The following is a 27,668-nucleotide window of genomic DNA, read 5'->3' as shown; positions in this document are numbered from 1 at the left end:
AAATCATTATTTCATCATAACACCTTAAGCAATATAACAATTATTCGCCTTGTGCCTGCATCCTCTCCTCAAGCATAAAACTATTAATCAACCTCAGCTGTAATGGGGGACAAAATTCAATTTTATGACCAAATTGAGCAGTTATCCAAACATTTAGACTGAAGTGAATATTACTTGATAATTTTAACCCGTACATTTAGTAAACTCTAGAAGTGAGCAAAGATAGTTCGTCTCATTTTTTTTCACTGATGTGCACTGTTTGATGTGACCACAGCTCATTCACACTGTCCAGGGTCATCAGGTGTGTTCGGTGTTGGTGTTCATGGATTGCTCCTTTCCGTCATTGTAAATGTAATGGAATTACGAATTTGATACCTAGCTAGATCGCGCATAAAAAAATTCCTAATGAAATTTATTGAGGTAGAAACTTTTAGCTGGCGGTGGCGGGTATTGAGGCTTAGACCTTAGAGCCATAACCGATTCCTGTTAAGTCTTAGGATTTCAAATGAATTGCAAATATCACTTTTGGAGCCAGGAGCAGAGGAGCTGAAAGATTTAGTTAGGTATATGTAACAATTTTCACATCAAGCATTCAAGCTGATCACAGACACCAAGACACATTAGTTGCTAATGTGTTGCAAATTAGCCACTATGGTTGCAACTTGCAATTACTTATCTCATAATCATATCTGTAATCAAAACCTGAAATAAATAATACGATATTTGTAAAAAAAAGTTTAGGTAGGGTAAACGCGGTATATTCCGACACATTAAGGACGCATCTAGAAATGAAAAACTATAAAAAAAAAAACGTATGCGTTACGTAAGTTCTGTTGCCTTCACATGACTCTCAAAACACTTCACTACGCGTCAGCAACGATGAAACGTCACAAAATGTTGCCATATTTATTAAAAAGCCTTTAGAATGGAAACCTACCAAATCCCTATATTCCGTCACTTTGTGTGGCAACATCCGACACGTGGTTATTTCGACACGCAAATGTATGACGTCGCCATTTCAACCATCAATGAACGCATGGAACTAAAACAAAGCTTAATATAAAGGAAAAGCTGGAGAGGTGACGGAATTACCTACAATGTCGGAATATACCGCGTTTACGGGTAAACGTGGTATATTCCGACATCGTGGATAATTCCGACACTTCTCAACTTTTTTCCTTTATATTGAGCTTTTTCTTAGTTCCACACATTTGTTATTAACTTGTTGGTTGAAATAGTGATGTCGGTCGTCGACCGACATCACCGACCAACATGGTAGGTTTGCATTGTAAGGGCTTTTAAATAAATATGGCAACATTTTGTGACGTTTCATTGTTGCTGGCGCGTAGTGCGGTGTTTGGAGAGTGACGTAAGGCAAACAGAACTTTCATTCATTCATTCAGCCATTCATTTTTTGCTACATCCTTAAAGTGTCAGAATATACCGCATTTACCCTAGTTGATTAAAATTCTTTATTGAACTCCAATTTGGAATATCTGGCAGAAGGTCTCTACAAATCACTGGTGAAAGCTATTATTTCATGGGTAATTTTCTAAAATCAGGCATAAAAAATTATATTTTTCTTATTTTTCATTGAATAAATTGGGGGAAGGGACATAGGAATGGGTGGCCATATTCACGGGCATTTTTTGGCCCATTATTGGTTGGATTCTGCCTAATACTCCAATTAGAATTAGGTCTAGAACCAGTTTTTATTTGTTTTTCAGTTTTACACCATAAGTGCAAAAAATAGAGGAAAATATCTTAGGTACGTAGTTATTAGAGCTTTGCAAAATATATTAAGGCATTTTATTAACATCTGTCATTTTGGAAAAATTGGCAGTAGATATTTTTGTTGAAAGATGTTTTCATTGAAGAAAAAGAATGTCCAGAATGAAGAGAAAGAAGAGACCAGTGATTCACATTCGCACATTGGTGGACCAGAAAGTAATTCACACCGTGGCAGTGGTGAGCATAATTATTGCAAAATATCACTTGTGTTTACATAGTTGTGATTGTTCAGTTCAAATTATTTTAGTGATGTTTTATGTTCACTCAATTTTTAGTTGATAACACCTAGTTGCTGAAACAAGCTAATAGTCTGACATAGTTAGCTGGGCTGAGCCTGCTGTGTTTAAATTATTAAGCTTCAGCAGACCTGTTAGTGAGCAGTTCTAAGAACTGTATTGAATCTGTTAGCTAGAGCTGTGCTGGGTCTCACTTCAACAGATGTGGCAGTGAGCAGCTCTGGGGACCAAGAAAGTGATGCAGCATCATTAGCCAGTTCAGCGTGTCCTCCTTCGGAGTCACCCCCACACCCAAACAAATATGGCTTCATTGGAGGCGCTCAATATACTATAGATGGGTAAATTCTCTAGACCAATGATGGAGAGATAAACTCTGAAGTAGGGCAATCTCAAGTTGAAATTAAAACTTCGACAATGAATGAACAGCTGTTAAAACTTGTTTAATTTAATTGATTGAATAACTAGTAAACTTATTGAATAATATTTTCCTAATTTATTCTTTTTTTTTTTCAGGGAAGAAAACATCCCTGTTAATGTGATACGAAAGCGTGAGAGCAAATGGCTTGAGATGCTCAATCATTGGGACAGCTTCATGATGAAGAAGTATGAGAAGGTGCGGGACCGCTGCAGGAAAGGCATTCCTTCCGCCATCAGAGCTAGGGCCTGGCAACATCTCTGTGGAGCTGACAGGTGGATAAAAATTCATGAAGACATCAATGTCTTTGGAAGAGTTTGTGTTTACAAGTAAAATTAAAAGCTCTCATACCTATTCTAATCTCAGTGAAATATTTAAGAAATATCAAAAATCACTTTAAAGAGAGCTGTAGCCTTGCACTGTATGGCATCATTAACAGCAGAGAAATTATTATCTTCATGATACATGCATAAAAATGAGCATAAATGAAGTATAAAAAAGTGCAAAATAAAGCGAGCTGAAGCTTTGAGTTTTGTCAGTGGTGATCCTGAGTGATTTATCATGTGTGCAGGAGAAACCATTGTTGCAAAGCTATAGTGAATTAATATTTTTAGGTATTGCAGCAATATGGACTTGTTTGTGTTAACTATGTCACAATTTTATTACTCTACCTATTTATCTTAATTCTTTAATTTCCATTACATTTTAGAATGGCAGAGCTGAAGACATTAAGTAGTAGTGCTTCTCCCCAGGGTACTCGAGAACAACGTGGGTGTCTTCCAGCAGCTCGCCAACGCTCCTCTGGACCCGCGCACTGAAGACGAGATAAGAAAAGATCTTCACCGACAGTTTCCTCTGCACGAGATGTTCCTGAGGCGTGGCGGCCAGGGGTGGGTAGTGTGGTGGTAGGAGTGGGTGCCAGGAGTGGGACTTGATTGGTATGTTTGATGGTTGGTTTGTGCAGGAAAGCTCTTACTTACACTAGGTAAGGTTCTACTAAACTCCCTAAAGCATCATATCTGTCTTCTATACTTCCAATTTGTGACATAAGTGTGTAAAAAGAACAGCAAGATTCATTTAAATGTAACTGAAATTAATTTCTTAAAAGATAAGTTAACCTCTTAAATATATTTACCTTTAGCTTTTTCCCCTGATTTCATTGTTTATTATTATTATACAGTGCTCTTTCTAAATATTTTATACAAAACATAGTAAACGCAAATGACATACCTTAATTTATTGTGAGAACTCCTAAGATGCTGGTCTGAGCTCTCAAGTTGCAGACAGGAGGACCTGTTCACGGTGCTGAAGGTTCACTCGCTGGTGTGCGGCGATGGCTACTGCCAGGCGCACGCCCCTGTGTTCTTATTTTTACATTTTACGTATGTATGTGAATTTTCATGATGATCGGATAATAACTGTAGAAGTTTTTCCGGAGGGTAGCCGGTCCCCTTAACATGTGTGCAGTAGAAACTGTTTATGCAAAGCTATAGGGAATTAATATTTTTAGGTATTGCAGCAATATGTACTTGTTTGTGTTTACTGTGGGCTGGTTCTTTTCAGCAAATTTTAGTAAATTTATCACTTTTGACTTTTGAGGAAAAGCTTTCCTGTACAATGTTTCAATTTTTAATTATTATGAAACAATGCATGCAAGGTTTGATGTAACTATGCAATTATAATTAATACTAACTTGATTTCCATTGAATTACACTATTTTATTACTCTAGGTACCTATTACCTTAATCCTTTAATTTCCATTACATTTTAACCTAATGGCAGAGCTTAAGACTCATTAAGTAGTGCTTCTGCCGTCTCCCCAGGGTACTCGAGAACAACGTGGGCGTCTTCCAGCAGCTCGCCAACGCTCCTCTGGACCCGCGCACTGAAGACGAGATAAGAAAAGATCTTCACCGACAGTTTCCTCTGCACGAGATGTTCCTGAGGCGTGGCGGCCAGGGGTGGGTAGTGTGATGGTAGGAGTGGGGGCCAGGGGTGGGTAGTGTGATGGTAGGAGTGGGGGCCATGGGTGGGTAGTGTGATGGTAGGAGTGGGGGCCANAAAAAAAAAAAAAAAAAAAAAAAAAAAAAAAAAAAAAAAAAAAAAAAAAAAAAAAAAAAAAAAAAAAAAAAAAAAAAAAAAAAAAAAAAAAAAAAAAAAAAAAAAAAAAAAAAAAAAAAAAAAAAAAAAAAAAAAAAAAAAAAAAAAAAAAAAAAAAAAAAAAAAAAAAAAAAAAAAAAAAAAAAAAAAAAAAAAAAAAAAAAAAAAAAAAAAAAAAAAAAAAAAAAAAAAAAAAAAAAAAAAAAAAAAAAAAAAAAAAAAAAAAAAAAAAAAAAAAAAAAAAAAAAAAAAAAAAAAAAAAAAAAAAAAAAAAAAAAAAAAAAAAAAAAAAAAAAAAAAAAAAAAAAAAAAAAAAAAAAAAAAAAAAAAAAAAAAAAAAAAAAAAAAAAAAAAAAAAAAAAAAAAAAAAAAAAAAAAAAAAAAAAAAAAAAAAAAAAAAAAAAAAAAAAAAAAAAAAAAAAAAAAAAAAAAAAAAAAAAAAAAAAAAAAAAAAAAAAAAAAAAAAAAAAAAAAAAAAAAAAAAAAAAAAAAAAAAAGGACTGACAAACCTCTGAGGGAGAAAGCCAGTTGAGTTTTTCCAGGAGCAGACTGAATTCACTGAAAATTATATTTATTAGGTGTGGATATGATAAGTATTAAGTTTGGCTCACAATGAATCACCGGTTACTTTAGAGAACGCAATTTAACACACGTGCTTTCGCCGTGAACGCAACTGACTTTCTCCCCTTGTCGACATAAAGTCCGAGATCTTTTCCACACTAGCTGACCTCAGCTGTAAAGGGGGACAAAATTTAATTTTTTGACCAAAATTGAGCAGTTCTTCAAACATTTAGACTGAAGTGAATGGTACTTTATGAGTTTAACCCGTACATTTCGTAAACTCTAGAAGTGAGCAAAGATAGTTCATCTCATTTTTTTCGTGGATGTGCACTGTTAGATGTGACCTCAGCTCATTCACACTGTTCAGGGTCATCAGGTGTGTTCTGTGTTGGTGTTCGGGGATTGCTCCATTCCGTCATTGTAGCTAGGCTAAATGTCATGTTTAAGCCAAGGAATAACGACTTTGATATCTAGCCTAGCTAGATCGCGCATAAAAAAGTTAATAATGAAATTTATTGATGTAGAAACTTTTAGCTGCCGGGTATTTGAGGCTTAGTCTAAGCCTCAAATACCTCTAAGCCGCTTAGAGGTTAGAGCCATAACCGATTCCTGCTAGTCAGCTAGTGTTAATTAAGTCTTAAGATTTCAAATGAATTGCAATTTTACAAATATCACTTTTGGAGCCAGGAGCTGAAAGATTTTAGTTCTATGTAACAATTTTCACATCAAGCTGTTCACAGACACCAAAACACATCTAGTTGCTAATGTGTTGCAATCATAGTGGCAACTGGCAATTTGGCAAACCAGGGCTTTTTTAGAATCAGTTCATTTTTAATTTCCTCATTTACTCAAGATTTAGGCCAATTTCTTAAGTATGATAATGCTGGTATCCATGATACTTAACTGGTTTACAAATAGGACTCAAAAGTGAACTTGAGGGAGAGTCTAAAAAACTTACTGCTTTGTCACTATGGTTGCAATTAGGTACATGTGTTGGCAGTGTTGCTTTAGTGATTACCTAGTAGGCTAGTAGCCTAGTAGTAGGTAGGAGTAGGACCATTCTGTCCAGTGTCCACTCACCACCAGTCACACTGTCACAGTCACCACTCACCAGCACTGGTTAAAGTAGGCTAATCACCCCTTGAATTACATCCTGTAGCATAGTGGCAAAGCAGAGAGTTTTTTAGACTCTCCCTCAAGTTCAGTTTTGAGTCCTATAAGTAGACCAGTAAAGTATCCTGGATACCAGCATCATCATGCATAAGAAATTGGTTTAAATCCTTCCGCGCACTGAAGACGAGATAAGAAAAGATCTTCACCGACAGTTTCCTCTGCACGAGATGTTCCTGAGGCGTGGCGGCCAGGGGTGGGTAGTGTGGTGGTAGGAGTGGGTGCCAGGAGTGGGACTTGATTGGTATGTTTGATGGTTGGTTTGTGCAGGAAAGCTCTTACTTACACTAGGTAAGGTTCTACTAAACTCCCTAAAGCATCATATCTGTCTTCTATACTTCCAATTTGTGACATAAGTGTGTAAAAAGAACAGCAAGATTCATTTAAATGTAACTGAAATTAATTTCTTAAAAGATAAGTTAACCTCTTAAATATATTTACCTTTAGCTTTTTCCCCTGATTTCATTGTTTATTATTATTATACAGTGCTCTTTCTAAATATTTTATACAAAACATAGTAAACGCAAATGACATACCTTAATTTATTGTGAGAACTCCTAAGATGCTGGTCTGAGCTCTCAAGTTGCAGACAGGAGGACCTGTTCACGGTGCTGAAGGTTCACTCGCTGGTGTGCGGCGATGGCTACTGCCAGGCGCACGCCCCTGTAGCCGCGGTGCTGCTCATGCAGATGCCGGCCGAGCACGCCTTCTGGTGCCTCCGCTCCATCTGTGATAAATACGTGCCTGGATATTATTCACACGGTCTCGTGAGTTCACAATGCATCAAATATCTATCAAAATATATCTAAAAAAGGGTATCCCTGCAGGCTGTGTGTGTATCGTATCCAAATATGTTATCCACTAGCGGGCCCGTGAGTATACACAGCCTGCAGATAATGTCAATCAAAATATTGTATCCAAAATCTAGATATGTTATTGACACGTTTCTGTTTGTAGTTAGTTCAGATATTCCTCCTTTATAAAATTTATTTATGGTATCTTCACATTGATGTATGCTTTCACGAGGAAAAAATTTGAGAAATCGTAGATAATTCCATGAGTTGACGTTATTTCTAGTATTTATTTCGCACTTATTGCAGGAAGCCATTCAGATGGATGGACTGATTCTCTACAAGCTGGTCAAGAAAGTATCCCCGTCAGTCTACAAAATTTTGGTTTGTAACTTCTTATTTTCTTTCCCTGGGCTTTTTAAAATATAACGTAGTAATTTATCCATGGCATTTCTGAACCCATTTACAAAGAAAAAAACTCCATGATACACCCATATCGATCCCATATTGCTGAAGCCGGATAATAATTAGCTGTTACTCAATTTCAGCACCACTATCTTCTCTCTTCCGAAATGAGCTCCTGTTTTCCCCAAGTGCAGATTGTTATTAATGAGCGCATTGCCTTATTTTCATTAGAGACTATCTAATTGCTTTACCAAAATCTGCTGTGAAGTAAAAGGCATGAATTAAATAATTCTATGTAAACAAAATTTATCAATAAAGATTTCTCGTTCATTGAGAATTGCATTGAAGTTATTGAATTGGATTATGGTACACTGATTTCAATTTTCAAATTGCATAACCTGTATCAATATGTCTTTGGAACGTTAATTTCACCAGTCGTGTATAAAAGAAATAAAATAGTCTCCCAGCGCGCAAGGCCTCACAGAAAGCTGGCTTTGGTGTTGCTTGGATATTTTAATTTTATCCTTTGGATATTGCAGAATTCAGATACAGTTTTATTTAAATAAAAGTTTTGCATCAAATTTTGAAACACCAGTTGCCTTTATGTGAACTTAAGCAACAATTATGTTTATGTGTGAAGAACTTGGAGGGCTCTGATAAAACGGTGCCCAGTCTTGAGACACGATAAATATTCATTCTCTTACATGATAAACGATTAATTAATTATCTTGTGAAGTGTTGAATTTTTAATTATCTTGTTACATAATATTACAGAAGAAGCAGAAAATCGACCCCGTGCTGTACATGACCGAGTGGTTCATGTGCCTCTACTCCCGCACCCTGCCGTGGGCCAGCGTGCTCAGGGTCTGGGACATGTTCTTCTGTGAGGGTCAGTCTAGTGGGGGCCAGTGTGCTCAGGGTATTTATTCAGGACATGTTTGTGGAGGAGTTCTTGTTAGCTCTCATAGCACTGTCGGTTGTTAAGGTCTCATAAAATTTCCTTTATATTCTGAAAATTCTAGCAGTAGTTCATTTGTGATGTCATGTCTACTTTTCACACTCATTTGTCTCAGGATAGTATTTGTCTACTCTGAGTATTGCTCTTAGAGAGCCAAAATTCAGCTATCAGGAGAGAATGAAAGCAATTATTTGTCCAAGTCAATAAATGCTGGAGTTTTTCTTTGTCAGTAAAATTCCCGATATTAGTTGCTGTAATGAGAGGCGCGACTACAGCTCCCTATTTATGGCCCCCTGACTGGCAGGGCCCCGGAGTTGAGGCCCTACTGCACCCTGACTAAAATGTATCAGTGGCCTCAACTGGCGCAGAAATTTAGAAGGCATCTCCTAGACGCTGAGCTCCAGAGACTTGGAATCTTTGGTAGTCTCAGCGTCAATAATTGTAATCAAATGCTGATACTTGTTTTTGCCTGTGAATGCTGTATGTGTATACTGATGTGCAGGAGTGAAGGTATTGTTCCGCGTGGGTTTGGTGCTACTCAAGTTCGGGCTGCGTCCTGAGGTGCGGGCGAAATGCCCCTCCATGTACGAGACGCTCCAGGCGCTCAGGAATATCGCGCCTGGCATCATGGCCGAGGACTTCCTCCTCATGCAGGTTGTGTCATCATCATAATTTACGTTCATAAACACACTTTTAGCTTTCCTCATAATTGCTGCCTATTGATTCACTCTGTACCTCCGACGGAGACGTGATCTCTCAAACACAGTTCAGTTTGCTATCAAATAACATATTCATACGCATAATTTCAATCATAATAATCAAAGGATTTCAAACTGATTTTTTTTGCGCCGTAGGGCAACTTATTGATTTGCCTCACTTTTTCTTTGAATTTTTCCAGACATTGACTGCATTATATTTACATGCAAAACAATTCAATTTAATGTTTATAATGCCTCGTATCACAGTTGCAGAGACTGGACATATCGGAAGAAGATCTGCAGAAGGAACATATCAGGCAAACCAACAAGAAGGAGCTCGAGAAGACACAGCGAGAAAAACAAGCTCAAAAGGCCAAAGACAGATAGCATTGATGTGTTCCAAACTCGTAAGCAGTTCAGCTGAGAATGGAAATGGCAGCTCTGAAAAGGCGCGCGTGTGTGTGTGTGTGTGTGTGAAGTTGTCACCTTATTTGCTCTGCAGCATTCAAGTCTGAGCTGAGAAGTGAGATGGCAGCTCTGAATTGGAGTGTGTGCAGTCGCCTTATTAGCTCTCCAGCAGTCAGGTCGTTATCACATTTATAAATTATATTGCGTTGTCTACGATGTAACAATAATTATAAGCTTCTCTTTATTCCGAGGCATGCTGTCAGAAAATTCTGAATGCCTATAATGCGGGATTTAAGGAAGTTGGTCTCCTTTCAAACTTCCAAATCTGTAACTAGAATTTCTCTATCAATTAACTCTCTACTACTTTGTTAGTGATGATAAAAGATATATTGATTGTACGTTTATGGTTAGTTTTTCCGCCATATATTTTATTTTCTCTTGTGTGAGTGGATATTTTACATATTTAGGATAGTTTCTAATTTTGTACTCGTTGCCTTGTATGAGTGGAGGAAGCAATTTATGCAGCTTAAATTGGAATTGGTTTTGACTTGGTGTTCTTTAAAATATACAACTAATAATTTATGGATGTATGAAATGATTAATATCTACCATAAGTAATTTGGATTTGAACAATCCAACTTTTCTCGAATTTAAATTCGTGAAGCAGGACTAAAATAAGTGTAGAAGTTGCTTAGCTTTACTAAGCTCACGGTTTCGGAAGAGATCTGATAACAATCTCAAAAACACGTTTTTTACTGTGTGATTGTCATATCATATTTAATTTAATACGCGTGTGTACTTTGAGTATTTAGTAATGCAAACGTTTGTATTATCTGTTTCTAACCAAAGTATAATAATTTATGTAAGCCTGTGTCGCCTACACACCGGTCGCAGCTAAATAATTTGCAGGATTATTACTGTATTCTAAGTCGTGATTTTTATTTATCCCTGGGCCGACTTCTCATCGATTGGAAATCGAACGCAAGTTGTGAAACTTGTCGCAGTTAATGTCATATTTTGTATACATTGTTACCATGGAATAAGCTTCTCTCGAAACGAAGCTAGATACGTAATATATTCATAGGTTAGGTTAGGTACGTGTCAGGGTTGGCAATGATTAAATCAAAATGATTAAATCATGTGATTAAATCACTTGATTTTTTTATAAAAAAATCATGATTTTTTTTATTTTTTCGCTTTTTTTTTATTTATTTTTTTATTTTTTTCATATATTTTAAAATATTGAGTGGCAGTCTTTAATTTATATTGAGGTATTGTTATTTATGGTTTAGTATAAATGTACTATGAATGACAAATTGGTATATAAACTTGTTGCCTTTAGTGTGTATTAGGTTCCAATAATCAAGGGATCCGGCCTTTGGAACCCGATCTTTCCATAACTGACGATTGATTGAGATAGCTGCTAGACTTATTGCCTGGTCCGTAATTTGCTGGGCATTTTAAGACTGAACATATGCTCCTGCATAGCTTCGTCTAGTCTGTTTTTGAAGATGTTCATACTCGGAGCTTCAACGATGCCATGAGGAAGGTATTTCGTGTTGCTTGAATATTTTAATTTTACCATTCGGATAATACACAATTTATAAACAGTTTTGTTTAAATAAGAGTTTTGCGTGAAAATTTAAACCCCAGTTGCCTTTGTTTGAAAATATTGACTTCTCTCAATGATTCGTATAGTCATGGCATTGAAATGAACAGCCAAATAATCGAAAGTACGCATTCCTAATGAACGCTTACTCGCACATAATTCATCGAAATCCCAGATTGCGGAATCTACAATTAATTTTTTACTAACGAAAAGTTTTCAGAAAACTTGGTTCAAGGTCGCGACTTCCAGAAAAAGTTGTGAGTCTTCGTTATTCAGCGACCCACGGCATATAGGGAACAGAAGAAAGCTGCTCTATACGTAGTTGTATGTCTAGCCCTTCAACTTTTTATTAGGGGTTTGTACTAAAAATACAATAAACAATCTGTATTTATTTAATTTAATGCTGTATTTCCGCAAGGAACGTTTGGCCTCAGCATGGCCTCAGCATAGTTTAGACCTATGAACAAGGCACGAAAAGGAAAAGAATCGGCGACAGGCCACATCAGGCCTACACTTCAGCGCCGACATCACTATGTTATGTTATGTTATTAGCTGTGATCTTTTGTCACTGGACTTTAGCATCATACGTCGTCATTATTTACTGCACTATAGCGAGGCGTTCCTACTTCGTTTAGCAAATTTTTTATTATGTTTAACGCGATATAACAGCTGCTATTCGAGCTCACAATTTTGAAAAATTACGAGTCTTTAAAATTCCTATTATCAAACATCGAAAAATGTTCCCCATACAACCCATATAAAACATCGACGTTCGACTTACTTGAAACGCTCAATAAATAACGTTAGCAGAGTGTTCATATAAATACAACAGTATACAGAACCTTCGCTTTACCTCCTTACACAGGAGCTCTCAATCTCATTTACACATGTGCCCACAGTACACACGTTTCTCACAACCGACATCAATTTGTGTTCATGTTATTGCGCTGCTATAAAGTTTTGATTTGTTAGTTTTCATATGGCTTCTGATATGGCGAAAAACTGAATTCTGCATCAAAAAAGTATAATGTTATGAGATCACCATGGTGCATTATATTCTCGCTCAATCCAACATATTATTTAATTCAAAATAAAAAAGTGGTATTATTTTATTAAGTTGCTGGAGATTCCTCTGGCAGCTTTGTCCCATAAAGACAGCTACCCTCACATCAGGGCTCGTGCTCTCTCTCATTCACTGGCGCACCGCCGCCAAGCGAGGATGGGAGTGTGTCGGTCTTTCGCATCATTTTTTCAGCGAAAACTTTCTCCCGAGTCGAAATGTTTTTCGTTAAGCTTCCATTTACTCTGAATATTCTGATTCATTTCGCTCTCAATTCATATTGAATGTTTAGCCCCAATTATTCATTAACCTTCAATAATCTTTTGGTGAAAACTAATGCGAACTCTGGTAGGTATATAGAAATTGGCAAAATGGGTGGACTTATATTCTATTATATTTTTCTGACTCTCATTTTACGGTCCTTGTCGTTATCTATTGTGCGGTGATCGTCGCTATCAATTCCATTGTCACTGTCGATTTTTACGACAATCTTCCAGCCGGAATACGGATTACGATTTAATTACGTAATCATGCAAGCTTTAGTCATTAGTCAACGTTGTTCATCGGAGGGTCTCAGTAATACAAAATACCGCAATGATCAGTGTTAGGTGAAGCGTAATTACTCATTTACTAAACTTATATTTAACATTGAATTGAGTAGGATTATTCTGAAGCATTACAAAGGCTACAATTAGGCTGTAACAAAAATTATTCCTTATTAAATCTGAAACTAATGAACCATAACAATTAATTTTGTATACCTGTTTTCCCATTTACGATAGTAATAAAATTACAGGCTTGTATAGGCACAATAATGATAAGCAGAAGCCTGGTAGTGGCAGTAGCTGCCCTCTGGTGTGTAGGGCAGCCAATAGGTGCCTTGCATCCTAAGTCACGCGTGGGTTCGAGCCTCATGCTGGAGGAAAACTCCGGTCTTCAGGGCAACGCCGGTCCTGAAGTGTTCAGGGTGCGACGCCAGCAGCAGGCAAGACCAGCCAGCCAAAACACTGGGTGAGCCATTAATATATTTTTTTAATTATTAAATTTATTTAATTAGGTATGGATGCAATGAGGTATTTTGCTTTCGCAAGAAAATTGGTAGCTAAAGGTTAACGTGAATTTCGACAGTGTTTTGTCTTGAGTGCCACGCCATTAGGCATTTGACTGTGAAACAACGTTAGTTAACCGTTGTTTAAACGAAATCAAATCGTAATTAACTTTGTTTTGTGTAAGTACGTTGCGTACGTTTTTCGTAAGTTTGCGAACGTTTCGCACTTGTTATTTTCGTACATTTTTCTCGCGCCTGGAAAATTTGAACTTCCAGCATAAATTTAACAATGAAAGTGAACATTGCCGCTAGTTTGATCCTTAGCTTTAGCTCGATTACTAGGACTCGTTTAAAATGCGTTGTCAACAGCCCTTCTAGTAAGCTCGCAAGATTATCCAGTTAATATTTGATATGTGAATTTTTAGCAGTTGTAAATTTCCAAATCATCGTGATCTAAGAAGGGCCTAATATTTAAGGTAATTTTTTACATTTTAGAACAAATTTTGAAAGCAAACAAGTGTTCAAACGATTCCGTTCAATATTAAAATTAATTGACAAATCTTGGAGGAGAATCAATCATCACGCGTTATCACACAGTGTAAATTAAAGAGAATTTACAGTTTAATTTTCAGCACTGCTTACGCATTTAAACATATTATTAAAACATATTATACCTTTTTAACCATAGAACTACGGGGACCGTTGATATAGTTTAAAATTTTCCAAAAAATGCCAGTCAAGAAATATTAAGTCAAACGCTTAATTTTTTTCACCAGTCAAGACCCCAACGTATGGGGTCTTCACAATCAAGCGTCGGAAACGCTCAGCTCCTTCAGAGGATGAGATGCTTTGCTTGAACAATAACTGCGCTCTTGGGACTTTTTACGACACTCGCTCCCTAGGCATGTTTGTCGGGTTCTAACAGATGACTGTTAGTCCCTAGTTTAAACAGATGGACCGTTAGTCCCTAATTCTAACAGATGAATTGNTGCTATTTATATACACTCAACGCGATGATGAGTACCGAGACTTTGCTATTTATATACACTCAACGCGATGATGAGTACCGAGACTTTGCTATTTATATACACTCAACGCGATGATGAGTACCGAGACTTTGCTATTTATATACACTCAACGCGATGATGAGTACCGAGACTTTGCTATTTATATACACTCAACGCGATGATGAGTACCGAGACTTTGCTATTTATATACACTCAACGCGACGATTATTACCGGGACTTCGTTATTCATGTACAGTCAACGCGACGATTAGTACCGGGACTTCGTTATTACACTCAAAGCGACGGTGAGTACCGGGACTTAGTTACACTAAGAGCGACTATGGAGCTTTGTTCTGTAAGAGGTCCCAATTTGCTGTCATCAACAACCGGCAAAAGTTTTAAGATAACGTGGTGTAATGTTCAGCCGGAAGCAAACTTCGTTCTCCATACAAATTATTTTTAGGGTTCATCTTCTTTCCGTTTTTCAACATTTGTGGCACCAAGTGAAAAAACGCTGCTTAACATGATGGCTTTTACTTCAAGCTTGAAAGAAACATTCTGTATTGAAACTCATTAGACCTTGTCAACTCCACAGTAATGATCCAAAATCCCACTGATAATTGAATAAACTCTAATTTCATTCTCTTCTGAGTACAGGTAACTACAGTATTCCTTTTTCAGTGTTGAGAGGTCAAAGTTAGAGCTGAAATCATTTCCATCTATCAAATTCTCACAGTCGTCGGGATTAAGCTCGTCCGCTATCATGTCGTTCATGATAAAAACTTGGTCGTAGTCTTTTGTTGTGAAGCTTTTGTCTGGATTGTTTTGAAGAAGTTTTTCGCCAGGCTGAGCATTTCCACCTGATTGAGTTTCGTGTTTATGAAGCAGCTGGCTTCTATCATTTTGAAAACGCTGGTACATTAAGGTGTTAAATTTATTTTTTAATCGTCGCACGTCGCTGTCATTCATGTCGTGGAAACATTTCAGCGTGGGGCCCAACACGTTGTTTACGTTGTCCTGGAAGAAAATTGTACAAATAAAAGCAAGCGATTCATGTTTAGACCTCCTTTCGATCCGGTAAGTTGTATGAAGAATCCCTAAAAATTTGAGTTCAACTTCAAATTTTAGCATGCGATTTTCGAGCATGACTTCCCGTAAACCAAGCATTACTTTCCGTTAATCAACGTCAGTTTAAAAGATCTTGTCAAAAGGCCGGATTTTAGATTTACATATGAACAAGTCACGAAAAGTACAAGAATCGGCTATAGGCCTAAATAGAGGCATATTTCTTCAACGCCGAAAATGCTATGCTATGCTATGTGTTGTGTGCATCCATCGTCTTTCCATTCTTAATGATACAATGTTAGAGAGTGTTTTCGGAAGTGTCTTTCATTGCAAGCCTTTGTTGGGGTCCACGTTAAAGTACTATAAGTACGGCTGGACGAACCTGGGTGACCCCAGCAGCGTAACTTCGTACACACACACAAGTTCCCTGCTGTTAGTATGACAGGATCTAAATGAACTAAACTTTCGAGTTTTGGCTAATTTGGAATTAACTTCATCTGGTATCAGGCAGAGAAAATATATCTAATCTGAGAGGGTGAACTTGATTGGCATCAGACGACTGAGTTTTTTAACCGTTTTAAAGACAGGAATATGAAGCAACTCCTTAATATTAGTCACCTGCTGCTACCCCAGCAATTTGGTTTACTGCTCACCTGTAGTTCGCGGCACGACTTCTCACTCTCAAGATCGTACGCCGCCCCCCATACAACGGTGCCCTGAGCTCCGTAGATTTTCATGAGCCATAGCAGCCGCTGTAGGGACAGCCGCTCTAGGAACAGGTTGACGTCTGTGAACCTGCAAAATCCATAAAATATTTTAACTTTTGACGGCGGTAAAGCGATCGCGTAGCATGTATTCGATGCTTCAGTTTCAAAATGCGAAGATTTGCGAAGCGGATCTCCCGGAATAGAAATTGACAGAGTTACAAAAGACTGCTGTATCTTTTTATTGGGAGCTCTGTCCAGTAAGTGGACAGAGATCCTTCAAATGGAACCAGTATCCATGCACTTACTGGATCTCTGTGTTTTACATGTGTAAAACACAGAGTGTATTCCGGCGTAACACAAAATATTCCCGCATGTTTTGCGCGTGCATTTTTTTCCGGGCTGAGTCCCTTAATTGCATATGAAAATATGCAAAATAAGTACTTAACGAACCAACCGTGCATCTATTAAGCCTATTGCAGTTTTTTTACCGGTATCGAATATATGGCAGGACAGGAACGTCTGCGTTCTTCATTCTTAGAGCTTCGCGCAGTTTCGCCATTTGAGCGTTCCACCTCCTGTAGATAGGATACTCCAGGTGCAGGTAGAGTGAAGGATAAAAAGCTGAGGATCTGTCCAGCAGCCAGGGTCGTATCTCGTCGTTCATATTTTGGACCTGGATGAGATGAATAAAGCATTAGCGATGGTGCGGCAATTAACTGTATTTACGCCATTTGGAAATTGCTTAACATTAGCAAATACGAAAATAGGTTCAAATTAAGTTCTTGTGATTAGAACGTACCTCGTTTTCAGAACTAATTTGTATAGACATACGTTAAAATATAGAGGATAGTGGATGGATAACTTATTTTCCTTAATGTGACAAACTGTGGAAACTGTATCATTCTTTTTCCCAAGGAATTTCAAGAGGTCTGTAATTTTATTCTGATATACACTCAGAGGGGTTTAATTCTACAGTTTAATTAAAGCGCATCTGCTGATCAGTCCATTTAATTTTTGTTAAAAATTACCCTTTTATCATCTCTGTAAGAAAGCAACAATTAACTCTCATGTTAATGTCTCTGCTAGAATATATTAACAAAAGTTTTGAAGTAAATGAACATTTCATGAAAAAATCACAAACGAAATTCGAGACTTCTTTTGCCTCATGCCCTCTAAATTGGACGCAGTATGACGAGGTACAGAGACTGATTACTCAAGTTTTTTAGTAAACATATAATATAACCGAATATGAGAGAAGTAGAATGCTTTGCTTAAGCCTAACAAATTGACGTTTACTTTCGCCAGGACGACTCAATCAATGAGCACTCAAAAGAAACGCAGCGCCCTCACGCCAGATGGGCGGCGAGGACAATCGCACATTCATCGTCAATTACTCAATGAATTATCCTTTTTACACCCTTAATCGTCCTCATCATTGACGCCTGGGCCTCTTTTAGCCCTCACTTGCATTTTATTTTCTTGTCTCCGCGAGGAGATGGGTGCTGACTAGGCGACAGATGGTTTTATGGTTTGGTCTGGGAACGAGGCTGTAGGTTTGGCAATAAACTATATAAGGCTAACGCTGGTGAAGAGCCCACGGACATACAAGTGAATTGGAAGTACAGTATTAAATAGATGTAATTTGTTAGTACGGAGGTCAATATTTGCAGGACCTCATGTTGTCCATCTCAACACTCGTGAACATATATAGAAGCTCTAAAAAATTCACTCAGCAAGTACAATTCTTCTTGTCTAAATGACTTTAAACGTTGTACATAATGATTGTTTCCCAGAAATTGATTTTATCACCAATAATTTCACGCACTTCTCTAAATGTTCGACGCCTGGTAGATTGAATGTACCTTATTTGACTGTATAAAAGGAGAACTTGATTGCGAGAAAGTAGCATGGTTTTTATTTTAGCAGGCAAAGGATTGCCGATATTTACCGTTTTATCGCATGTAAGGTAGGGGGGCGTGTAGGCGTTGCAGTAAGGGTAGTGGTAGTAACCAACCCGCGCTCCGGGGAAACTGGCGGCCGCCTCATCCAGCAATAACTGCTTAGAAAATAATGGAGGGGAAATGAATGAAAAAGGGCCAACCGAACATGTCAAAACACCAAAAATGCGTAAGATTTTCTGGACGGGCGTTTTCACAATAACATGTTACCGTAGTAATAACATGTTTTACACTTTGCTATCTCCAACGTAATTTTACGATTCATCGCGGTGCAAATGCAATTTCCATTGCATTTCTTAGCGATAATTTTCAGAAAGTTCAATTTCATGTTATAAACGCTCTATTTAACATTTTCTCTTCTGGGATAACCATCAGGGTGCATGTCTCAGACCTGGAAGAATGGCTTGGCAGTTTCGTCAAAGCTTCTCGCAGCCTCGCGCTCAATAACTTGCTCGTCGGTCCAGTTAGGATGAGTTTCTCGCACCCACTGGAGCGACTGTTTGCGGTATACTTTAGGAAGGAATTCATTGTATCTCGGAAAGTAGTCTTCAAAGTCTAGTACCAGTAAACCTGCCGTAGAAATAATGGTGTATATAAGATTATGAAATGTATAAAGTATATGATTCACGATCGCCGTCGCTCTTTAAACGCCCACACTAGGAACGGGTTTGTTGCACAACTATTTTTCTGGTTACTGGTATCCGAATAATTTCTATAAGCGTCTAATGCTCATTATAATATGAAATACACAGACATAATATAGGCTAAAGCGTGCCCTTTTTGCATAGCTTCATAGTATAAAAAAGTTATTCCAATGTAGAGATACCAGAGAAGTTCGACTGCACGAAGTTTGAGAGCTGCTGCTTGAAGGAGAGACTATGTAGGCTGATGTTCCCCCTTTGTGGTATGCCTCCGTTGATGGGTTGGCCATCAGGCGTGTAGTGGGGGAACGATCCTGGTTCATATATTATCACCATCTGCAAGAAATATTCGTGATTCCAATATAGACCCATTGTTTAAACGGGTTAAAGAATTCAACAGGATGACGGAAACTTTAGTGAATGAATAAAATGGCAAGCATATAGAATTTGGACCAAATGAATGATCCTGGACCATTATCACCATCTGCAGAAAATGATCGGGACGCCAGTATGGACTCTCATTATGTATACGAAATAAACAATTTAGTAGCACTTCAGTGAAGAATTAAGCTTATAAAATTTAAGAAAATGTTCAGAAAATATGGAAAGTATGAGAACGAATGGGCGGAAAGGATCAATAGCTCTGTAGTATTCCATAATTAGATTGTCCCGGTGGAGCCCCGGGAATTAAAAATTATTGAAATTTTCACAAACCTATCCCTATCCGTTTTGGTCACAATTTTTACAGAACCGAATGCTTGAGTTACCTACAGGTTCGTCATAATTTCTCTAATGAACCTAACCCTAACTTGGACTTCACCAAATAGGTGACGCAAAGCATTTACTACGTTTTGACTAAATCCTTCAGCAATCATCTTGTCAATGAATACCGCAATCCTGTTTTGGCAGACGCAAATTCTTAAATTTTAACTCACTTTATCTCCTCTGAAGACATTGCCGCGGTTGTGCACTATATCGAACTTGTCCAGGTCGAAATTAACACCTAATTTAGTGCAGGTTTCCAGGGGCACGTTCCAATAGGCTGTAAATGGCTCACTGACAAATCCTGATATACGAGTCAGTATAGCGAGGTACGTTATGGGAAATAATATACCGTACATTTTTCTTATGGCGCTTCGTTGTATTTAATTAGAATGAGAAATTTCTGTGCAGGTTCTGTGAAAGGTTGGTTATTTAGATATTATTAGATATTATATTATTAGATATTATTATTGATAGATATATTATTATTATCGTTATTGGAAAGCATTAATATTTCTTATTAATCCAGAGGGAACACTTTATAGAAGCAACGTGCCTGATAGTTCTCAGGCAGTGGTCTATGCGCAATAGAATACAGATGAGCTTGCGTAAAACGACAATTAGTGCAGGGATTGCACGCACAATCGAGAAGTAAAGAGCAAGCATGCACAAGTCAATCAAGAGCTTGTGTACTTAGAGGAATAACCCGCCAAACGATTTCGTGCTAACTAATCAGAACGCTACTGTCGCTACATAATTAACAAAATTGCGAATAAAATCGACACTCCAACTTAGGACACATTTGGACCTCTGGTAATCGAGACCTGCGATTGCACGAGCGCTCTCACGCACTACAGGGCAATCGAGCCCGCCATGCCTGTGGGGCCGATAAGTCAAGTGCCGCCGTTATCGCCACCTCGAGAGCCGCGCATCCTTTGCTTACTACGCCAATTTTATGCTCGGGTTGTGCAGGCCGGAAGTTTGATGTTTTATCTTCATTGTGAAGCTTTATAAATTTCAGCGACCGACTTTTGCCCACAGTGAACAGACAATAATTGAACCCTCGTCAGACTTAGTTTTGTAAAGTTACCATAGTACTTTGTCCTTATGGTTCTTTGTACCTAAAGTAAATTTGTACCTAAGCTGTCCGATAAGGGTTAAATGACGGTAGCTCGTGGGCGTAAAGCCTGTGCAAACTGATGCAATAGATATAGACTACAGTTAATGCATCTCATGAGCAACGTTAGCCTACAAGGTTGAACTTTTAATCAGTTTGTACCTGCATAAGCCAAGTTCAACTAATGTTATAACACTCTTGCAAGAGGTTCGAGGTAAATCTTCTTAAATCAGATCACCAGGAACTTTTTGAGGTTGTCTGAATAAATTACAACTCAAGTCACCTTCACAGTTTAATCAACAAGAAACAAATGCCAGACGTAATTTCAGCGTTACTCGAGAGGTCAGATTGATCTAAACTTCTAAAGGTTGTATCAAAAATTTCCAAAACCCAGCTTCAATAATTGAGCTAATAATTGATATCATGGACCGTAGGGATCTAGTTGAAGTTTATAAGCATACGTACTTTGATGTGAGGCCTGCAAGAGATAATTAAGGATATTTGTGTGTTTACGCTGGGCCACGAGATGTCACTCTAGCTTGCACTGTACGGCACTGTACTAAAGTAAATATTTGCTGGGGCCAGCATCTGGCCTGAATTTCCCGTCACAAAGACCGGCAAAAACGTCCAATAATACAAACAAAACCAAACACCACACGACGACAGCTGCGAACTGTCTGCTTCATCAGTATTGGTCTGCTGTGCTCAGTTTTTTTACTGCTCTGGATTTTTCACGCCTGGGAGTGGAGAAACAGGAAGCTATAAATTATTATTAGACCGTTATTTCTTACGTTGACAATACAATCATAGGCACAGCGCATCGTAAATTTAACTTACACGAGTTGATCACACTCTACATAAACATATTCAACAAATAAAGTTACGCATTTAATTCTCATTGACATGAATTTTGTTTCTACACTATATATAAATATCACTCTAAAATTTCCAGCTTGTGACAATATTGCTCCGGTTACTTATGTCAGACGGTAGAGGGTTAATACCTCGTAGTCCCTTACAACCTTATTCGATTGTGCCAAAAAATAAAAAATAGCGAAGCTGCCTTTAATAACTTGATGGACATTCAAGTTTACATACATAAATTTGAACTTAATGCCTACATTTGCACATGCCGTATTTGTACTGCTATGCTCCCACTATAGATAAAACTTGAACTGAAATTTATCGACAAGCGATAATTAGTCTTAATTTCAGGATAGACTGAAAACTTTGAGAGAAAATGCCTTGGCTGTATTTTAGAATTCGAATTTCGACATTATCATAAGAATACACTATGATATGTCTATTTCGAGTGAATTGCGTCTACGGAGATTGTCGGCTAACGTCGGGCTCAATCAACTGGTTGAACCAACAAATTCCCTTTCAATACATAGAGAAACAGAATCGCGAACCATCGTTGCGTGCTGCAGGGCCATCATAACGTCATTTTTGCGCACAACAATTTTTGGACGCCTGTCTTCTGCCATTGTTTCGTTTATAAAATGAATTTGCGAGCTATGATAAATGCGGGCGACGAAGAATAAATTCAGTATTACTTTCTTATTGTCCGTGTAGTGCATTTTGCATTGTTGAACTTTATTTGAATTTTTTTAAGTATTACACATGATATTAAATTATTTACAGGCAGCTACAAAAAAGATTGAAGTTATTTTTTTCCGCACGAACGAGGAAAATTCATTTTAAAATTTGACAAATTCCTGGTTTTCTCCTAGCATAAATTCATGGATTTGAATTCATTATTATTCACATAGTAGAAAAATTTTGCCATGGCATCGGCTATCGTCACCATGATAAGATTGGTTAACTATTCAAACACATAATTTTTTGTTTGGAAAAAATGGTCAAACACTTGATGATTTCTTAGTATCAAAGTCGTTGAGGTCCACGCATGCTCCCTGAAGGCTGCGCTACTCGAACGCAAGAGGAAGTTCGCAATCTAAGCCGACCATTTAATGAACATTTGACTGTTGCGTCTGTTGCTGAAGCTGTGTTCTAGAGAGGCGCAATCCACGGGCACCATCAGGTCATCCATCAGAGCCGTCAGAGGCTCGAGTGCTCGGCCTGCCTCACTGAGGGCCCATTATGCGTAGCGTCAATGGACCGTGTTCGGGGGCTTGTTCCCCTGACCATTACGCTGCGCTTGGTTTATGCTCCTGAGTCTTTAAGTGCTTTGGCAAAGTCCAGTCACTGGGGCTCAGAACTGCCGTCCCAATAGCTTAGATCTGTGATAGGGAAACAAGCTTATTGAACCCAGAACTATATTACGAATTCACTCTCCTCAGACTATAGAATAGAATATAATAGAATAGAAGTGTCGGCATTGAAGAAATAGGCCCATGGCCTGTTGCCGATTCTTGAATTTTTCGTGACTTGATTCACAAGGGATCCGGCCTTTCGAACCAAATCTTTCCGTAATTGACGATTGATTGAGATAGCTGGTTTTGTCAAGGAAACCGCGTTTTTTGATCCTTAAACTGTGCTGTAAATACCCGTTTCCTTGGGACCAGAACTGTGTTGCAGATGCCCAGCTCAATGTTCCGTGAACTGTATCAGGGATATCTAGTCTCCACAGCCCAGAACTGTGTCAGGGATTTGCAGGCTTCTGAACTCGAACTGTGTGAAGGATGCTCAGTCCTCTCAAACGCTCAGCTGCGCGCTATCTAAAGTGATAAATGACAGTGATGCCCATTTGGGTCCCCGATGATCTTGTTAAGGCTTGTGAGACCTCACTAAGAGGCCTTACTTCAATTTCCGTCTGAATTAATCTAAGATTTACAATTAAAAACATTTTTTTCTTCTCCAATGCGTGGCATAAATGCACATTAACATGTCGTCAGTGCAGAAATTAACGTATTTGTTTATACATGTGTCACGACAGTGAGTTTTCTTCATCGCAGATGCTCACGTGCTTAGCGTTAGTAGATTGATAAAGCAAGCGCATTGCGGGTATACAGTCCTTTTCGCTATACTAGTCGCTGCCAAAAGGGTTTTCTATACGTTTCTAATGATGTTCTGTTTTCAGTCTCAGTGAGCAATGACTATTTATGTCGGAATTGTATATTGGCCATGATAATTGTCATCGAGTTCTGGAACCGATATCCTTTTCCTTCATGGTTATATATTAAATAATATTTGCCATTAATCTTTATTGAACAATTCCCTTTATTGTCAATGATATACTGTAACTCACTTATCCTTATCATGTGGGTTTCTTTTCAACGTTTCACGCTATCACTTTGCTACTCATAGTGTTTTACCAATGAGAAACTCAGCCCCTTTATTTGCTGCAACCCTAGCGCAGCATGCTGATGTGTTTTATTACTGAAAAACTCAGCCCCTTTATTTGCTGCAACCCTAGCGCAGCATGCTGATGTGTTTTATTACTGAAAAACTCTGCCCCTTTATTTACTGCAACCTCAGCGCAGCATGCTGATGGCTGCCGTATAGCGTTTTACTACTGAGAAACTCAGCCACTTTATTTACTGAAACTTCAGCGCAGAATGCTGATGGCTGCTATAGTGTTTTATTGCTGAGAAACTCAGCCTGTTTATTTATTGCAACCCCAGGCTGACGAGCGTCAGCGCAACATGCTGACGAAGATCAGCGAGGGGCTGGATCGCTTGCTGCTGGCAGCTGTTGAACCATCCCTTGGCCGCAACCCCGGCGTGCTGCCGGACCTACCGAGGGACGTGGCGCTCCCCAGCACCGGTGAGGTCGAGCGTGACGTCAAGACCATCATCAGGAAGATGGACGAGCTCGAGGGTAGTCTGGTCACCCACTTCAGGGGCGTGTCATCAGAGGTAAATTCTTAGTTTCTTTTCTCCGATTCTGAGTGAGCCGACCTCGGGTTCTGTAATTATGACTTAATTAAGTAAAGTCTGTGTTGAAAGTCTTTGTTTTTCGAAGCAAAACTTACCAAAGTCTTGGTATTAGTCTTGGTTATTCAAACAAAAACTATTAAACCCTTGGTTAGAGAACCGTTACCAATTAATGATACTAAGTAACGATCAGGACGTGGAGAACTTATACAAGTTGACGGGAAAGATCGGGGGCAGTTAGTTATAGCACTGCAGGGGCGCCCCGCCCTTCTTTCAGAATTAATCTATCCTGTATCACGTAACGAACAAATGAAACTCATTTGAAATTTGGCTAGTTCACGCTTTTATAACACAAAAATATGTGCACAAAATTCAATTATGTCTTATTCAAATTTTCACATCTTTTTACATTAGCACTACCGTCCTTTTCACCTTGATGGACGTTCTATTCTTGCGTTTAGCTTTCATGTTTAAAAAATGGCTCATCGAGACTCCAAGTATCTCACAATGATTTTATTTTTCGGTCTACCAATTTGGGACATTATTCGGTTTTCGCTCAATTCTGAGAAGTTGCAGCGCAGTTTTTTTAGTTTATAGCCGTGGCCCCTGGTGTTGGTTCTTTTTTCAAATTCTAGGAATCCTTCGGGGACCTTGTATAGACCTTGAGTATACTTGTATACTTCAATGAGGTCCCCACGCAGACGTCGATAACTGAGGCTTGGTAGCTTCATAATCTTCAATCTTTCTTCATAGGACTTACCCTTCAAGCCTGGAATTATCCTTGTTGCACGTCTTTGAACATCCTCTTAATGTTCTCTTAATGTTGACGCCCTTAATCTCGTGAATTGTTTTGCTCAGTCGGTTTTATTTATTCGCCTTTGTTCTGATTAATACTAAAGTCGATACGCTGATAGATTACAAGTCTAATAACTGCAATATTCGCCAGGTTCGCACGCTGAACAGCGCCGTCAACCAGCAGTCAGAGCGACTAGTGGGACGTCAAGAAGGCATCCTCAGCGCCGTGCAGTCCTGCCAGCAACGGGAGAACGAAGTGTCCAGGGTGAGACGATGAACTTGACATGAACTCGATTTGTGGTATAGTCAGAAAAATAAGGTAGTTATCTTACGAGTTACGAGGAATATATGTTATCTCCAGTTCTGTGCAGTCCTGCCAGCAACAAGAAAACAACGTGTTCAGGGTGAGGAGATGAAGTTGGGTAGAAATTATTTTTGATATTAGCACAACAATAAGGTATTTATTTATCGAGGAATGCATCTTATGTCTAGCACCGTGCAGTCCTGCCAGCTACATGAAAACAAAGTGTACAGGTGAAGCGATAAACTTGACATGAACCTTGCTCGTGGTATAATCAAAACAATAAAGTATTTATTTGGCGAGGAGAGTGTTTGTTGGAAAGTTTTGTATGATCGAATCCTTTAACAATAAACAGAAAAACGTCTCTTAACCCGAAAGTTCGAAAAATCGTTTAATCAACGCAGGAGATTTTTTGTTCACATTTTTTTGGAGGAATATTATTTTGGTGTTAGGAACTCTGAGTGCGATTTGTATTTGATTTGTCGGACTGAACCCAAGTGTTCAATAGGCATATTTCCCACAGAGTGAAGGATGTGAGAGCTGTCAGACGCTGGAGGCGGAGGTTGTTAGTCGGCTAGAACACCTCACTCGCCTCACGCGCAACCAAGACCTCGTGCTGCAAGACCTCAAAATGTCCACTACTTCCGTAAGTCGTAAATATTTGCATCTAGTAATCGGATAAACTGAACTGGTGAAGGTGGATTTTTTGCGGAGTTAAAATTCATAATGTTGACTTGTATGTGGACAGAGGGTTTTGAGTGTCGGAAAATCATGTTGTAAATTTTTGATCTAAGACTTACTCTTTGTTTGTACTCAAATGAACGGTAAAATGCGATGTTTCCAAATGGGACATAGATTAAATTTGTAGCATTGTTTCTACCACTTTATTGCGAGTGCAACGTAAATTTTGAAACTTGGTTGTTTATATTTTAAGTTCGCTTCGCATGACCACCAGCAGAATGTGCCAAGATCCAAAAAGTTCTGGTGATTTTAAGTGTCAAATGTTATTACAGGGTTTAGAACAGCAGCAGACTGGCCTGCTATCCGTCCTTCGCGAAATCCAGGAAGAAGAAGCAACTTCAAACGGGTCGCTTTCTACTGTTCTGGAAGGTCTCCGTTCTCTGGAAGAAGCGTCGCGTCAGAACTTGGGCACACTGCACTCCAATTTGAAGACTGTTGTAGACCAGAACAGCGCTCTTATTCAAGAGAAAATTGAGACCATGGCCGGGGCTGTCAAAGAGGGACATGCTAACATCATGGGAGCTCTGGATGACTCAGCCTCTATGACCGACAACTTGCAATCCACGGTGGCCGACAACTACGAGCTTTTGTCCAAGGAAATCAGCGGCCTGAATAAGGTAGAGCAGGTGATGATCAACACTGCAGACGCTGTCCTCGATACCAAGCGAAGTATCGAGTTTGGCATTCAGCAGATCATTCTCGAACTCAGTGAAATTGTCAGCAAGAGTGGCAGTAACATCAATTCAACGCTGTCTGATCAAATCAACAGCATTTCATTCAATATCCTCAAGAACCAAACCTCAGCTCTCACGAACATGACCCAAAGAATGGAGGACGAGATTTCGCAGGTATGGAGGCAAATCGGCATCATGTACCAACAAGTGGAACAATCGGTGCACATGTTAGATGATTTGAAAGATACAACAAGCCAGCACATGAACGTGTCTTTGAGTCGCGTAGGGAACATGGATGGAACTGTCGGCGAAATTAACAACAAAGTTGCGGACGTTGAAGGCAATCTGAACTACCTCCTTGGACGTCTTTCCCTCGTTGTGTCAGAATTCAACCACATGAAGGTGGGTGTTGGCAACGAGCTGGACAGACTCCGGGAAATGGCCACTCAAGAAATAACGATTCCAAATGGTAACCAAGACAGTCTGAAGTACAACATTAACAGGAAGCGACACATTCCTCAAGAATATGAATGAACATCACTGGAATCCTCAACTATGAACTGAAATATCAACTATTTCCTGACAAAATTTGTTCACCAAAAAGCTCTCGGAGATTTTATTTGTATGATTTAGATTATAAGTATCTTTCGATCTTTTTTATTTAAATATTGGTATGGCAATCAAGATAATTTAGTTGTCACATTTTTTTGCGGGAAAATTTTTAGATGACGGGAAACAACGATGTTAAAATTCATACATTGAAATTGAATGGGTGTGCAATTTTATTAGATTGGATCAAATATTCAACATC

At 38.5% G+C, this 27,668-nt stretch overlaps 3 protein-coding genes across 4 annotated transcripts; 2 read left to right on the top strand and 1 right to left on the bottom strand.

Annotated features, from left to right (window-relative positions):
• The first annotated feature begins 1,524 nt into the window (after nucleotides 1–1,524).
• On the top strand, nucleotides 1,525–10,461 carry LOC108669955 (TBC1 domain family member 10A). The gene is made up of 10 exons (XM_018157401.2): nucleotides 1,525–1,968; nucleotides 2,230–2,365; nucleotides 2,541–2,717; nucleotides 3,195–3,267; nucleotides 6,405–6,469; nucleotides 6,863–7,040; nucleotides 7,374–7,448; nucleotides 8,244–8,358; nucleotides 8,930–9,081; nucleotides 9,393–10,461. The coding sequence occupies exons 1-10, from the start codon at nucleotides 1,863–1,865 to the stop codon at nucleotides 9,510–9,512; spliced, it is 1,197 nt and encodes a 398-aa protein (XP_018012890.1). The 5' UTR covers nucleotides 1,525–1,862; the 3' UTR covers nucleotides 9,513–10,461.
• Nucleotides 10,462–14,775: 4,314 nt separating this feature from the next.
• LOC108669953 (hyaluronidase B) lies at nucleotides 14,776–21,169 on the bottom strand. 2 transcript variants are annotated; one of them, XM_047881631.1, is made up of 7 exons: nucleotides 20,973–21,169; nucleotides 18,814–18,964; nucleotides 18,379–18,557; nucleotides 17,978–18,085; nucleotides 16,518–16,702; nucleotides 15,976–16,117; nucleotides 14,776–15,274 (listed from the first exon to the last, which is right to left on the bottom strand). In XM_047881631.1, exons 2-7 carry the CDS (start codon nucleotides 18,962–18,964, stop codon nucleotides 14,831–14,833), a joined length of 1,209 nt encoding a protein of 402 aa, XP_047737587.1. In that variant the 5' UTR covers nucleotides 20,973–21,169; the 3' UTR covers nucleotides 14,776–14,830. The 2 variants fall into 2 exon arrangements, with proteins under 2 accessions (XP_047737587.1, XP_018012888.1); XM_018157399.2 differs by lacking the exon at nucleotides 20,973–21,169 and adding an exon at nucleotides 19,564–19,806.
• A 2,040-nt stretch (nucleotides 21,170–23,209) lies between these two features.
• Nucleotides 23,210–27,650, top strand: LOC108669952. The gene is made up of 6 exons (XM_018157398.2): nucleotides 23,210–23,246; nucleotides 23,551–23,555; nucleotides 24,095–24,328; nucleotides 25,293–25,406; nucleotides 25,966–26,088; nucleotides 26,456–27,650. The coding sequence occupies exons 1-6, from the start codon at nucleotides 23,210–23,212 to the stop codon at nucleotides 27,389–27,391; spliced, it is 1,449 nt and encodes a 482-aa protein (XP_018012887.2). The 3' UTR covers nucleotides 27,392–27,650.
• The last annotated feature ends 18 nt before the right edge of the window (nucleotides 27,651–27,668 follow it).

Source organism: Hyalella azteca, unplaced genomic scaffold (assembly GCF_000764305.2).
Source record: "Hyalella azteca isolate HAZT.00-mixed unplaced genomic scaffold, Hazt_2.0.2 contig8415, whole genome shotgun sequence".
Taxonomy (NCBI): Eukaryota; Metazoa; Arthropoda; class Malacostraca; order Amphipoda; family Hyalellidae; genus Hyalella; species Hyalella azteca.
The sequence above is the reverse complement of the archived record's forward strand: the minus strand, read 5'-3'. Positions and strand labels throughout refer to the sequence as shown.